This window comes from Rhodotorula paludigena, assembly GCF_050403205.1.
Source record: "Rhodotorula paludigena JCM10292 DNA, Rt_paludigena_JCM10292v1_ctg20, whole genome shotgun sequence".
Taxonomy (NCBI): Eukaryota; Fungi; Basidiomycota; class Microbotryomycetes; order Sporidiobolales; family Sporidiobolaceae; genus Rhodotorula; species Rhodotorula paludigena.
The window spans coordinates 151,121-165,504 of record NW_027481438.1 but is presented as its reverse complement, the minus strand read 5'-3'; the positions used below and the strand labels follow the sequence as shown (position 1 = coordinate 165,504).

General features: G+C 65.1%; 3 protein-coding genes across 3 annotated transcripts; all 3 read right to left on the bottom strand.

Annotated features, from left to right (window-relative positions):
• Positions 1-78: 78 nt before the first annotated feature.
• Positions 79-3,421, bottom strand: JCM10292_003716 (uncharacterized protein; the record flags this gene model as incomplete). Its single annotated transcript, XM_076649001.1, has 8 exons — positions 79-303; positions 372-482; positions 546-669; positions 732-1,252; positions 1,311-1,380; positions 1,443-1,523; positions 1,583-2,169; positions 2,231-3,421. 8 exons carry the CDS (start codon positions 3,419-3,421, stop codon positions 79-81), a joined length of 2,910 nt encoding a protein of 969 aa, XP_076505455.1.
• Positions 3,422-6,187: 2,766 nt separating this feature from the next.
• Positions 6,188-7,832, bottom strand: HEM15 (ferrochelatase HEM15; the record flags this gene model as incomplete). The annotated part of the gene is made up of 6 exons (XM_076649000.1): positions 6,188-6,409; positions 6,472-6,840; positions 6,901-7,380; positions 7,460-7,494; positions 7,676-7,683; positions 7,753-7,832. 6 exons carry the CDS (start codon positions 7,830-7,832, stop codon positions 6,188-6,190), a joined length of 1,194 nt encoding a protein of 397 aa, XP_076505454.1.
• A 211-nt stretch (positions 7,833-8,043) lies between these two features.
• YPK9 (putative acid anhydride hydrolase) lies at positions 8,044-13,868 on the bottom strand (the record flags this gene model as incomplete). The annotated part of the gene is made up of 16 exons (XM_076648999.1): positions 8,044-8,059; positions 8,126-8,557; positions 8,615-8,765; positions 8,827-8,872; positions 8,928-9,003; positions 9,071-9,351; positions 9,407-9,535; positions 9,594-9,891; positions 9,955-10,072; positions 10,132-10,897; positions 10,962-11,061; positions 11,129-11,186; positions 11,250-11,655; positions 11,725-11,792; positions 11,862-12,441; positions 12,513-13,868. The coding sequence occupies 16 exons, from the start codon at positions 13,866-13,868 to the stop codon at positions 8,044-8,046; spliced, it is 4,881 nt and encodes a 1,626-aa protein (XP_076505453.1).
• Between the last annotated feature and the right edge of the window lie 516 nt (positions 13,869-14,384).

Below are 14,384 nucleotides of genomic sequence, written 5' to 3'. Positions count from 1 at the left end.
CGAGATAGAGGAAGGAGGTCCATCAAGGTCCGTCTACGTGGGAGGAAGTGTCTACGGGCGGATGAGCAAACGAGTTGCTCAGAAGATGTCGCCGATCTGCGGCGCGCCCTCGACGGGACGCTTTTGCTGCACACGTTCTGCTTCGCGGAGGACAAGCTGCTCCTCGGGGCGGAGGGTGCGACGGTCGAGGCAGGCGAGGAGGCGCGGGCCGAGGTTGAAGTCTGCCGAGCGCGCGAGCGAGATGTACCGGCTCATCTCGAGGTGAAGGGATTGGTAGTAGACGAGTGAGGCGCGACGGAGTGTCTGCACGAGGCGGGATGAGCAGTTCAGCGACGCGTGCGAGAGGGAGAAGGCGGGAAAGCGCAACGTACGAACAGAACCCGCTCGAAGCCGCTCATGAACAGCTGGTCATGGAAAGCGAAGGCCTCTTCGCTTGTCGAGTACGTGCGAGCGAGAGCGTTAATGAGGCGGAGATGGGCGGTCTGCGAGAACCCGACACATCAGCTAGTCCGGTCGCTGCGGGACGCGCTTGAAGCGAAACGCACGCAGTATGCCATAGCCTCGTACTCGACGCCGCCAGTCATGCCGCTCGGAACCTTGGGCGCCTCAATCGCCTCCGGGTCGATCTGCTGCAGAGACCAGAAGAGGTTGTCCGCATGGCAGAAGACCCTTTTCGCGACGGCGTGTCAGCTTGTGGCTCGGCTCTTGCTGAGAGAAGGCGGAGTACGAACCAGAAGTAGTCGCGGACCGTGTCGGACAGCTCCTTGACCCACGTCTTGAACACCCTCGGGCGATGCGCGGCCTGGATAAAGTCGACCTTGGCCTCCTCGTCCTCATTCGGCGGGCCCTGCATCAAGCTCACGATGAAGCGGCGCGCCTGCTGAAGCCGCTCGGGCGTGAGCACCTCGTCGCGGTCGGCAGCACCTTCGTCGTCGCCGGACTTGGCCTTGCGGGTGTAGCGCCGCACGCCGCCGCTGCCGAACGAGCCACTGCCAAGAGTCTCGCTGCCGAACGACGCAGGCGAGGCGACAATAGGCGAGCAGGAAGCCAGCTCAAGCGACACTTCGGGCGTCGACCAAGCCGACTTGGGCAGGGCGTCCGAGGCGGGCGGACAGATGTCGAAGAGGCAGTTGACGAGCTCGACCAGGATCTGGCGACACGGCAAATCGCCGGGGCGCTTCTCCGAGAAGAGGAGAGCTGTGAGTGGGAGGAAAGGCGTGGGCGAGTGAGAGGCGAGGGCGCGCTTGCCGCACTGCAAGGATTGCCCGGTCAGCGTGGGCGCCGATAGCCTGGAAGGAAGGCCAGCGTACGGCAGTCATGGTGAGCGCTTTGAAGCACTTGAGCAGCTCGTGCAGGATTTGGTCGTCGTGCTGCTCCTCCCTGTTGCCTCGGTCGAGTTCGTCAGTCCTTCATCAGTGGGGGCAGGAATACTTGGCACGCACCTCCACTCCATCTCGAGCAGTTCTTGCAGACGCTCGAGCATGCCGAGGTACCCTCCGTCCGTTATGAACTCGTTCACCCAGCTGCGCTCATCGACTGTGTGTGAGCCAGGCTTCGCAATCGGATGAACGGGAAGACGCACCCCGGCGCCTCGTTGCGCAGCCTTGCCCGCAGCCTCCCAAGCTCCTTCGCGTCCAGCTGAGCAACGCGCGCAGACCGGAGCCTCTGCGCCCAGTACAGCTCGTCCTCGCCCTCTTCCCCAGCCCCTGCGCCCGTCGCCCCGACCTGCGCCGCGACAGCTGCACCCGCAGACTTGCCGAAGCTGCGCAGGAGGATGTTGGTCGCGCTCGCCGTGCGCGAGTGAGACCGGGCGCGCGATGAAGGGCGAGAGGCGGGCGCGCCGAGCCCGACGGTCGGCGAAGATGCGGCAGCGTCTTTCGCGTTCTGGGCGCGCAGAGAGCCGTTCGATTTCGTCTTGCGGAGGAAAGACTTGAAGCCCGATCCGCCGCCGCTCGACTTGGTGCGCGAGACGTCCGGACCAGCCGGACGGCCGTGCGAGGTATCGAGGGCGTTATTGAGCGAGCGGCCGCGCTGGTGCGAAGGGCGGCGAGGCGCGCTGAGGGACGACGGCGGCGACGACGATGCGGCGCGGAGCATATCCTCCTTGATTGGGAGCGCAAGGCCGAGCATGCGAGTTCGGACGGTCCGGTCGGGAAGCTGCATGTTGTCCTGCGAGTTGACGAAGTCAGGCTGAGAGCACGTATCGACGATCCAAGAGAGAGTGACGCACAAGCAACTGCTCGAACTCGCGTTCGACCCGGGCCTCCTTCTCGGCGAAAGACTCTGGCTGCACGTTGTCGGGCCTCGTGCGCAGGGCGGCGCCAAGCGAGGATGACCTAGGTCTCGCGCGCGGACGACTCGTACCCTGCGGGATCTTGGGCGTCGCCTCGAGCGGGGGAGGCTTGTACTGATCCGTGTCGGGCGAGCGAGAAGGGTACGAAGCTGGGAGGGCCTCGACAAAGGAAGAGGTCGTCCGCGACGAGAGATGCGGACGCTCGAAAGGGACCGGTCCGGCAAAGCGAGGAGGATGCTGGTCGCGACCGTAGTGTGAAGTTTGCCGGTGCGTCGGCAGAGCGGGGTCGGTCGAAGTGTGGCGCGATGGCGGCTCTGGGCGAGACTTGCGTGCCGGAGTCGGCGCCGTCTCGATGGTTCGCGGCGCGCGCGGGGCGGAAGCGCGAGGCGACGTCTCCTGCAGGACCGGCGGTGCCGCGCGACTCAAGCTGACCTTGGCAGCGACGCCAACGACGGCGCCTTCGGCCGAGTTGGTCACGAGGCTGCTCGCATGGGTGGAGTCGCTCGAGCGCGTTGCCATGGTCTCGACCGTGAATGCGGAAAGAGCGTCGGTCAGGCGCGACACGTCCGAGCCCGAACTCGTCGAAGGGGTGCTATGCAGCGCGAGCTCAAGGCGTGGTGCAGCTGCACCACCATTGCGCGGAACTGAAGGGCTCGCCGAGCGAGGCTGGTTCTCCTTGCCGACGGGAGAGCGCGGCGCTACGGCGAACTTCGAAGGCATCTCGGACGATCCAGTGCGAGCGTGATGGCGCTGGAAGAATGCAGCTGGAACGGTAGGCGAAGAGCCGCGAGTCTCAGTCGGCGACGAAGCTGGCTGGCTCGACCCGAACGGGGTCGTCGAGTGGACCGGGATCTCTATGGCCGGTGGCCGTGCACCCTTCTGCGGTGACCGAGGACCAGGTGGCATGGCAGAGTAAGGGCGCGAGTTGGCGTTGAGGCTCGCCTCCCAGCCCTGGACGAGCGACGCGACCCGGTGACCGTCACTCGGCTCAGGCTGTGAGCGCGGGCCTAGCAGCGGGCGCTGCCACCGCTGAGCATGCGTCTCGCGGTCCGTCGGCTGCACGCCCGTGACGAGCTGGCGCAGCCCGAAGCGCTTCGAAGGCGATGCTGGCGGGGAAGAGGCGGACATGACAACTGCGGGGGCCACAGATGAGCTCGTCTCGGCCTACGATGGCATCCTGAGATTGATGCGGGATACGTACTCGCTGCACAGGCTGTCGCTGAGCCGAGAGATAGTTGCGAGCGGGAGTGCGAGGTTGAGTGAGGCTGTGGAAGCGCGACATCGCGTCAAATTGGGTTTTGCGTGGAGTGCTGCAGCAGAGATAGCGTACGCGGCGAAGCACGCGCGAGCAGACCCGCTCTTCGGCTCTGCGGCAAGCGCAGACGGTGCGGAAAGAGACGAAGCGGCGATCGCGCGAAAGGATCAAGTCGCACCACCCACGCAGTTCGAGGTTCTGTGGGACTGGGCTGAGGGTCTTTTAAGGCTGTGACCAAGCCTACAGGGACTCAGATTGCTTGTCTTGCGGGAGAGGGACCGACAGCGACGCGGTCTCTCGTCCCTTTCCCTCCTTGCTCCTCTTCACGCGTCCAGCCTCAAAGACTGCGATTCGTCGCTGCACACGGGCAGAGCTACTCTGCCACACATTGCGACGGGGTCAAGGTCCGAGTCTTCCACCCGCCCACGAGCTGGCCCCAGCCGGGCAAGTCGGCAAACTTTCCGACGGCGCGCACCACCAGCAAACGCTTGCAATGTGCAGGGCTCGCTTCAGGGCCCTGCGTGGACCTTTGCGTGGGTCATAGCAGGTCGCACCCTCCCCCGCGAGGACCGCTGCGGCTCGACACGCTTGCAAAGGCGGGCCCACCGCTCAAAGATCCCCTCTCTCGCTCGCACGGGAGAGGCAGGAGGGCAGGGTTAGAGCGTTTTCAGCAGCGCAGCAGGAGGGACGGACTTCATGCTGTCCGGGCAAAGTTGGGATGTGCGCGAGGCGGGCGCGGTTCCTGCGGATTGTCGCCTCTCTCCCTCCCGGTCGCTGTGCTGTCCCGTTCGAGCTCTCCCTTGGGATGGTGCTCGCGGCTGAGCAGGCGGCGGGGACGAGGAGAGGCACACGCAGGTCCGCTTGAGTGCAATTCGCAGTGCGCGTTCGCGCGTAACTCGATTCGGACTACTCTTGGGACTGGACCCGTTTCTCTCAAAGGGAGGGCGCCTCCGTGACGAATACCGTGCTCGCCTTGGCGGACGCGCCTCCGAGCGTTGTCCTCGGGCGGGCACGGCGGGACAACGAGACGAAGCGAGCCCGTTTCGCGGCTCGCCCCGGTTTCTGACGAGGCGTACTCCTTCTCTGTGTAGGTTTGCGAGCGCGCATTGCAGTTTTTTTTACCGAAACGTCTGCAAGGTCCGAACGGGAAAGCCTTGCAAGCGGTACGCGCACGGCCCACCTCGTCTCTTCACTCCTGCTCGTCTCCTTCCGTCTCTTCCCTTCGTCCCCGCCTTTTCGCTCAAGATGGCCCCTGCGTTGCCTCCGGAGATTCTCTTCGATATCTTCGACTTAGCAGCGCGCACCACTCGCAATGCCCGCGCCCTTCTCTGCGCCCTCTCGCTGGTCTCACGCGACTTTCGCGACATCGCGCAGCCGCTTCTGTTCCGCCGCTACTCGTGCTTGAGAAGCTTCGAGGGAGCCTGCAGCTGGCTCGGCGCTGTCTTGAGCGCCGAGACAGAGGATCTTAAGGTCCGCTTCCCCTCGCCCGACCCGCGAGCTACGAGTGCGACTCTCCAACAGATGTCTGCACGCCATGATATGACGCTGAAATGCGTGTGCAAACGTTGCGCCTCCCTCCGGCGGCTCGCACTGCACCTGACTCGGACCGTTTCGCTTGAGGTGCTCGACCATCCGAACTTGCGCTGTGCGTGGGCGCCCTGTCCTTTCTCGACATCTGCAGCTCACCCGCTTTCTGTGCAGCTCTTGAAGATCTCGCGCTCACGTCCGACAAGCAGCGTACATGGCCTGATGCGATGACGCCCGTTCCTCTCTTCCATCTTTCGAGCCTCACCGTCGACGCCTTTGTCCTGTCAACGCAAATCGAGGCTCTCGCTCCCTGCTGCACGAATTTGCAGTCGCTCGACCTCGAGATCAACTTCTTCACGCGCGACGAGACGCACATCGACACGGTCGCCTTGCTTCGCTCAGCTCGCTCGTCGCTCGTCTCACTGACGCTGCGGCAGCCCGACGTCCCGATCGCTCCGCAGCCGGTGATTGACGCGATTGGTGCCCTCGAGTGTCTCCAGACCTTCAAGCACTACGGAGCGGTTTGCGAGTGTTGCTGCCCTGACTTCCTTCTTCACCTGCCTGCGACCGTCTCGACCGTCGTCCTCTGCGGCGAGGCATCCAACACCGTCGTCGAAGTGCTCTGGCACACCCTTCTCGGTCCCGCGCTGATGACCAGCCCTGCCGGAGGCCCGCTACTGCCAAATCTGAGCAAGATCGTCCTGTCAAAGAGGACCAGGCGCGCACTCAGGCAGGAAATGTGGACTCGAGCCACCGAGCGTGGCTATACCTTCCGCTTTGTCAAGGTGTGTCGCGACAAGCTCCTGTCTCCTGCCCTGCGCGAGACTGATGACTTTTCGCTTGCCCAGCCTCGTCAGACGGACTGAGCAGTTCACTCGCAATTACGCGTTCTGAGTACCCTAGCCACCTGTAGCAATTCGGAGTCGAGCCGACCGAGCGAGTGATCACGCGCAAGTTCGCTTCTTTGGAGCCGATAGAGGAAGAGGAGACGCAGACGCGCGAATGCCAAATCCCTCCTAGGTGATTTGGACCGCACAGCAGTGCAAGAGCGCAGAAGAATGCGAATTGCGACATGTACACAGCCCCTCCACCGCTCTAGCCTCGGGCCTCGTCTATGCCTGCGCCTGCGACGCAGCCCCGCTCGACCCGAAGCTCTTGAACCACTCCTTCTGCTTGCCGCACTTCTCGTTGGTGCAGTCGGGGCACCGGAGCAGGAGCTGCGGCGAGACGGCACGGCCCGACTTGAGGTGCGCGGCGGCGATGTCGGCGATGGCGCGGATGAAGTAGGGCGAGTCGTTGAGCGATTCGACGCGCTTGACGCCCGTCATGCCGAGCTATGCAGCGAACAAACCAGTCAGAACAGCGCAATGAAGTTGAGGAAGAGAGCTAGACGGACCTCCTTGGCCTCCTCGAGGTACTCGAGGTCGAGCTCGAACAGCGTCTCGATGTGGTCCGACGTAAAGGCGACGGGAACGAGCAGCAGGTTGTTCTCGCCCTTCTTCGCGTAGCCCTTGATCGCGTCGCTCGTCTGCGGCCCGAGCCACGCGGACGGCCCGACCTGCGACTGCCACACGAGGCGGTAGGGGTTGCGGTTCCCGAGACGATGCATGATGGCCGAGACAGACGCGCCGACCTCGGCCGGGTACGGGTCGCCGCGGTTGACGACCGACATGGGCAGCGAGTGGGCCGAGAAGAGGAGAACGACGCTATCCCGCACTTCTGGCGGGTACGTCTGCAGCGACGCCTCGATGTTGCGTGCTACGGCCTGCTCACACGCGAAATCAGCACAGTGCTTGTGGAGAAGTGGAAACAGTGCGTGACGCACGTCGACAAAGCCCTCGTTAACACCCCAACGGTCGATCACGCTCCACTGGATCTCCTGCTCGCCCTCGGCCGCCTTGCCTTTCCCGAGCGGCACACTCTGCTTCCACATCTCGTTCAAGCTGCTGCCTGTCGTCGAGCACGAGTATTGAGGGTACTGCGTGAACGCGACGGCGCGCGTGACGCCGTCGCGCTTCAGCTCCTCGAGGCAAGTCTCCGTCATCGGGTTGGCGTAGCGGAAGGCGACGTAGGCCTTGTGCGGGGCGGTCTCGGGCGAGAGCTCGTCGAGAAGCTTGACCATCCCCTCGCCCTGCGTGCGCGTCCAGCGAAGGATGGGCGAGCCGCCGCCGATCGCAGCGTACTGCTCCTCGATCTTGGGCGTGCGTCGCTTGGCGATGAGCGGAGCGAGGGTGCTTTGGAACGGCAGGGGAATCAAGTCACCGTCCGAGAAGAGGTTCCGGAGGAACTCGCCCGTTTCGGATACCTGGACGACAGCGAGAGGTCAGCCAGGAGTTCCATGAGAGCCGTTCTGACGACGAGCAGAGTCGACATCAACGACGCACGGTGCTAGGCCCACCCATGTTCATCATGACGATGGCTGGTCGACGCATTGCCGAGAAGTGAATGCGATCCGAAGGAGTGCACGAAGGTCGGCGAGGGATGCGAGGTGAGGCGGTGAGGGCGGGAGGAAGGTGGTGGGAATGAGCGATAGAGCGAGAATTGAGCAGCACGCAGGTCAGCAAAGTGCAGAGACAGCCACTTCAGCAGTCAAGACGGACCGGTAGGGCTGCATGGCACGACCAGGGCAATTCGTCAGGCGCAGGCCGATGAGCGCGGAGAGGAAAGGGATGCGCACGGCTTGGGCGCAGTTGCAGCGGTTGCCAGGGCACGAGAGCCCTGCTTTGCGAGGTTCTGGGCAGCTGAACGGATCGCCATCTCTGCAGGTCGATGCAAAGGAGCGGGAAAGGCGAGGCGAAGGCCAGGTCCTCCGCTCCGAAGCCGATCGCACCGCGCGCGAATCGCTTGCCAGCCGAATCGACGATCTCCCCCTTTTCCCTCTCGCGAAAGCCGTAGAAAGCAGTGCGATACAAATGCAGTGCAGTGCAGCGATAGATGTTGTCGCGGCCATCGTCTACGATTCAACTACTCAGTCATCCATGGCCCTGCGAGGAGGCCGAGCGAGGTCAACCATCCGAAGGCGGCGCGGGCAATGAGAATCGAGAACGCACCTCGCAATGGCCTTGTACGCTTTTCCGCCCTCCTTGCGCCTGCCACGCATGCGCCGCCACCGCCGCGCAACGTCGCCGATCCACCTCGCGACGTGGTGTGCGCCGGCCGACTCGAACGCCCAGCTCGCGGCGACGTTGGCGATGATGAGCAGGAGCAGCTCGAGGTGGAACTCGTGCGGGAGCGGGATGAACTCGAGGAGCTGGAAGATGAAGGCGCTCGAGGGCATGAAGAGGGTGTAGAGGGAGAAGCTCGACAGCGCGACGAGCGCGGCGACGAGCCATCGGTTTGTGTACAGCGGCTTGCGGTACGGCGGACCAACGCAGAAGACGGCGGCGACGAGGATGTACTGGAACGACGAGAGGAGGAAAAGCGACGTGTTTTCGTACGACACGATGTCGAGCTGGTCCGGGTCGATGACAGGCGGCGTGTACCTGCGGAGGAAGCTATAGTAAGCACGGCTCAGGCATGACACCGCGGGACAGACGCACCAGTCACGCGAGCGGATCCAGAAGAAGGTGAAGACCTGGAAGCCCGAGGTGAGGAGAATCTGACCGAAGAGCGACGTGAGGACCTTCTTCGACAGCAGATTCGCCGTCGGCCGCTTCGGGTGGATGCGCGGGAAGGCCTCGGTGCGGCCCACTGTGGGAGCGGAAAGGGATGTGAGGGAGAGCGACGCGGGAAATTGCAGCGGAAGACGCACTGGTGACGGCGATGGGCAGGATGAGGGCGAGATCAATGTAGAGGAACTAGACACGGCGTGGTCAGCTTTGTATATGTCGCGAGCAGAAATTGGGAGCGCACCTGGAAGTCGCCGAGGGTACTGGCGATAGCGTAGAGAAGCGAGACGGTCGTGAACTGGATGAGCGAGTACAGCGCCCTGTTCGTTTCGAAGCGGCCACGTCAGCTTTCTACTTTGCGTGTGAAATAGGATCGAGACCACGCACATGAACTTGAAGCAGCTGAAGCTCGTGACCAGACTCGCGCGGCCCTCCTTGATGACCTCGAGGAAGCACCTGATGTCGGGCTGGCGACTCGTAAACGGCGCTGCGACGCTAGCCTCTGCCTCGGACAGCGACAAGCCGACGTCGGCCGCCTTGAGTGCTCCGCAGTCGTTGGCACCGTCGCCGCAGAATCCGACTGTGTAGCCGAGCGACTGCAGGCGCTCGACGAGCTCGTGCTTCTCGTCCGGCGACATGCGGGCGAAGATGATGCCCTTGATGAGCATCTGCGAGTGAGGGGGTGAGCAATGGGCGAGAAGTCGGATGTGGGATGAGACCTACCCTCTGCAAGGTCTCGAGCGCGCCAAAGTCCATCATCCACCGGAATACATCGCCCGTCACGGCGAGGTGGTACTCGCGACGCTCATCCGAGTACCCACTGAAAACGCTTGCCGTCTCCGGCACGATGGGCTGAGGAAGGCAATCAGCAGCTGCGGCGGAAGAAAGGAGCGATTTCGTGCGAGCGCACCTGCAGCGAGTACGAGTCGAGCTTGCGAGCGTCGTCGTCCACATCGGACCATTCGATGACGGAACGTGGTGTAGACGCGCCGCCCTTGGCGAATGTCGGGAGGTAGATCTTCGCCAGCGGCTGAATCATGCCGCACTCGCGACCGACGCTGATGGCCGTGCGGACGTTGTCGCCCGTCACCATGCGCGTCGGGATGTGCGCCGAGCGGAAGGTCGCGATGGCCGGCGCGGTGCCTGGCTTGAGCTTGTTCTCAAAGATGACGAGGCCGAGGAAGCGGAGGTCCGACTCGACGGCGTCACTGCAGACGGTCAGAGAGACGGGTCAGACGTGGTCTGCGTGGGCTCAACGCGTCCAAACATACCGCTTGAGACGCTGCGCCTTGATCCAGGTGAGTCCGGGCATGCTCTTGCCGGCGAGCGCAATAACACGGAAGCCGCGGCGCGTGTAGTCGGCGAGGATCTCGTCGTAGTCAGCAGGCACTGTGAGGAGTGAGATGAGCTTCGGTGTCTCCATCGAGGCAGGAAGGGCAGACACGCACGGGTCGACTTGTCGCAAATGTCCGTCATGACCTCCGGCGCGCCCTTGACGTATGCCTCGACCGACGTGCTCTTGAGCTTCTTGACCAGCACGCTCATGCGGCGCAAGCTCGAGACAAAGTCGAACGTGCGGAGCACGCCCAGCTCGAGGAAGTGCGCGTGCTTGCTCCCGGCCTTGAGCGCATCCTCGAGCTTGAACGACTCGCCGCCCGGAGGGCGCACGACCGTCTGCACGAGCGTCGGTGGTCGCTCCGGGACCTTGGAGCTGGCGCCGGGGTCGGCAGGCTTCTTGCGCTGCGCGTCGGTCGACGGGCGCCCGACGCCCTCCTTGCCCTCCTCGAGGGTCCAGCCCGTGAACTCGAACATGCGCAAGTCGAGCGGGTCGCCGATCACCTCGCCGTCGACGACCTTGAGCGCGTGGCACGTCGCGAGCGCGTGCAGCAGCGGCGTCTTGGCGTCGGCGGCGCCAAAGATGGGCACGTCGTCCGGGTCGCGGTGAAGCTCGGTGAATACATTGGTCGAGCGCACGACGCTGCGCACGCCGAGAACGTCGAGGCCTTCCTCGGTGAGCGTGCCAGTCTTGTCGAAGCAGACGATGTTGACTTTGCCACCGATGTTGACGCGCGTCGGCGAGATGCAGAAGATGTCCATCTTGCGCAGGCGCTGAATGGCAAACGATGTGCCAATGGCCATGGTGGCCGGCAATGCGGGAGGAACGACAATCGTAATGAGGTCGAGCGCGCGAATGATGATGACGGACCACGAGATCTGCACGAGGGACGGGGTGAGCGAGGGACAGCTGTCGCTTCTGACTGAACAGGCCGAAACGCACTCCAAGCTTGACGAAGTTGACCGAACTCGCAAGGAAGCCGCAGACGGCGACGCCCGCGAGCACGCCAATGAACCGAAACGAGTCGCGGTAGAAGGCAAAGCTGAAGCGCGAGGACCCTGTCAGCATGGCTTTGCTCGAGGACCGGCACGCGCACGAGCTGAACGCACCCGAACGGCTTCGGGAACAACATGGAGCGCACGAGCGCGCCCTTAGTCGTGTTGAAGCCTGTTGCGATGGCGGCAAGTCAGCCATCGAGCTCGAACGGCTCAAGAGTCGGAACGAACGCACCAGTCCGCAGAACCATGGCGGCCGCCTCGAGTTCGCCTCCCGCGACGCCCGACGCTGGCCCGGGCATCGTCTTGCGAATGCGGATGATCTTGGTCCCGTTGTACACGACGTGCTTCGCCAGCTCGGGCTTGATCTCGCCGCCGGGCGACGACACCCACGCAACGCCCGCAGCCTCGACGGGGACCTTGGAGACGGGGACCGACTCGCCCGTGAGCATCGACTCGTTGACGATGGCGTCGCCCGACAGGAGCACGAGGTCGGCGGGGAAGGTCGCGAGGGACGACTCGGAGAGGTCGACGATGTCACCCGGGACGAGCGCCGACGAGTCGGCCATGACCCACTCCGAGTCGCGGAGGATGCGCACCGGACACGAGAAGCGCGACATCTCGCGCATGCGGTCGATGTTCTGCGGGGACCCGACCGTGAGTGTCAGCTTCTGGCGTCGCTCCGCCTTAGACAGCGAGACTGCACACACCGCGCGCGTCTCGAGCAGCGTCGAGATAATCGAGACGATGCTAATGACGGCGATGGCAAAGGCATAGTCTGCGCGTCGGCGACTCATCAGTCTGACGATTCGTAAAGAAAAGAGCGTGTAAAGGAAAAGGCACGCACAGTAGTAGTCGTCGACGCTCCACAGGGCAATCGAGAAGATCTGGAAAATGTAGAACGGGTGGAGAACCTCGTCCATGAGGAGCGCGCCGACGCTCTTGGCCTCGATCTCGATCGCGTTGCTGCCAAAGAGGGTCGCGCGCAACGCGAGGTCGCCCGCGGCGGTCGACAGGCCGCGGCGGAGCGCGGCGAGCGTCGTCCAGTGCGGGTCCTTCCACTCGCGCACCATGCGGAACTGCCCGTCCGGGTGCAGTAGGAAGCGGTAGTAGCGGTAGTCGACAAAGCGGAGCTCGCTCACGCTCGGCCCGCCGCCGAGCTTGACCTTCTTCTTGATGCCCGCACCGGCGAGCGGAGTCACGGTGCCGTTGGTCGTGCCGCCCGAACCGAACCCGTTCGAGCCCGTGAGCGACTTGATCGACCCGCCGTCTTCGCCTTCGGCGGTGGGGTCGCGCTTCGGGTAGGCGACGTCCTCGCGGTGCGCGGGCGGGAGCGTGACCGAGGGAGGGAAGATGGTCGAGAGCGGGATGGGCGTGGGGAAGTGCAGCGTCTGCAGCGGGAGGATCTGCTGCGGGTGGTGGTATGTCTGCGCGTGCGCAACCATATTAGCATGTCTTGGGGAGACGGAACGAAGAAGCGGGAAATCATAGCGCGCACCTCGACGACGACGTAGCTCGCGTGGGCAAACTCGCCCACGTCGCCCGTGCTCTTGCGCCACAGGTTGGGCATCCACCTCCCGAGGAGCCAGAGCGTGCCCAAGCTGAGCACGCAGCCGACCCACCACAGCGCGGTCCACGCCTTGCTGACGTGCAGGCCGACAAAGCGCAACGGGAGGTCCTCGTCGGGGATGTAGACGAGCTGGTGCGTCGGCGGGCCCTTCTTGCCGTCCTCGCCGACGTCCGACGCCTCGGAGAGCGAACTCATCTCGTCGTCGTCGCCGACCTCGTCAAAGTCGATGCGCGACTCTCCGAAAAAGTCGCCCGCGCCGGCACCCGGCAGCCCGAGCACGCCCGCGTTCCCGCGCCGCCTCCGCGGGCCGTCGCCGCCTTCTTGCGACGACGACGACGACTGCGTCGAGGACGAGGTCGACGCCGAGTCGCTCGACCCGTACGGGCCGTACGGGTCCTCGTCGTCGCCGAGCTCGCTCTCGCTCCGCACCGACACCGCGTCCGACTCGTAGTCGTCGCCCGCACCAGCAGCACCGCGGCGCCTGCTCCCGCCGCGGCGGGACGAGCGGACGGACGCGGCGCGCGAGCGCGCGGGCGACGAGTCGGTGCGGCGGAGCGCGGTCGACGAGCGGCGCCCGCGCAGCGCGTTCGACAGGCCCTCGAAAAAGCCGACGCGCGACTCTTCGTCCTCGGACTCGGAGTCGGACCCGACGCCGGCGTCGGTGGCCGAGGCGTCGGACCGGCGCCGCGAGCGCGTGCCGGCGCGGCGGTGGCGGCGCGAGCGGTCGCCGCGGCTGCGGGAGCGCGAGTGGGTTGACTCGGCGTCGGTGGTTAGGACGTCGCTCGCGGCGTCGGTCGAGACGGCCGAGGCGTCGCTGCCGCGCCTCGAGCGCGACTTTACGCTGCGCGAGCGGCGCCTGCGCCTGCGGCTCAAGCGGCTGCTCGACCTGCGGCTGCGCGCGTCGTCGTCGTCGTCGTCATCGCCGCTCTCGTGGCTGCTGCGGAGGTACTCGTGCGAGAGGCGGTCGAGCTCGCCGCGGCTGCGCGCGCGCATGCGGAACCCGCTCACGCTCGTCGGGACCGAGCGGGCGGCGGGCCCGCTCCACAGGGCGCCGTCTGGGTCGTCGTAGTCGTCTTCGGGCCCGGCGGCGGTCGGGTCGTCGTCGCGCGGGTCGGGCGAAGGGAGCGAGTCGGCGGCGGCGGCAGAGGGGGCGGGCTCCGAGGGGAAGAACTGGGCGTCGGCGGACGCGGTCGGGTCGTAGGCCGACTGCTGCTTGAGGATGGACGTGAGGCCGCCAGAGCCATCTGGGGCGGCGGCGGCATCGGCTGCGGTCGAGTGGGCCATGGCGGGAGAGGTCGAGACGGGAGTCGGCGCTGCAAAGACAGTGGCGGTTGAGCAGGGTTTCACTGGAGCAGCTCAGAGTGTGTGCAGCTGTCGAACGGGACACGCAGGGTCGTCGCCGGCGGTGTGAGCGAGAGAGCGGGAAGGTAGCCGCCCGGATGCGACGGCGACTAGTGCGAGCAGGCGCTCGAAGCGGGGCTGCGGGTGCCGGGGCAGTTGAGAGTGACTTTTCGACGCACTGCAGGAGCTCGCTGGCTGTCCGGCGGGTGCGAGTGAGGCTGGGGAGGGATGGCGAGATGAGGAGCCTGACGTCGGGAGCGGCGAGGGCGAGCACCGCGTGGGTTCTCGTAGACGCGTGCAGGGGCGAGTTGGCGCTGCACTGGTCCCTCTGGAAGCACCGCTCGGCCCTCTGTGGGCGGTGGACGCGCGGGCGATAAGAGCGACGCGACGACGAGCACGCGGGACCCGCTCGCCCTCGTCTCTCGCGCTCTGCACCCAAGCAGAGCTCAGTCCAGCGAC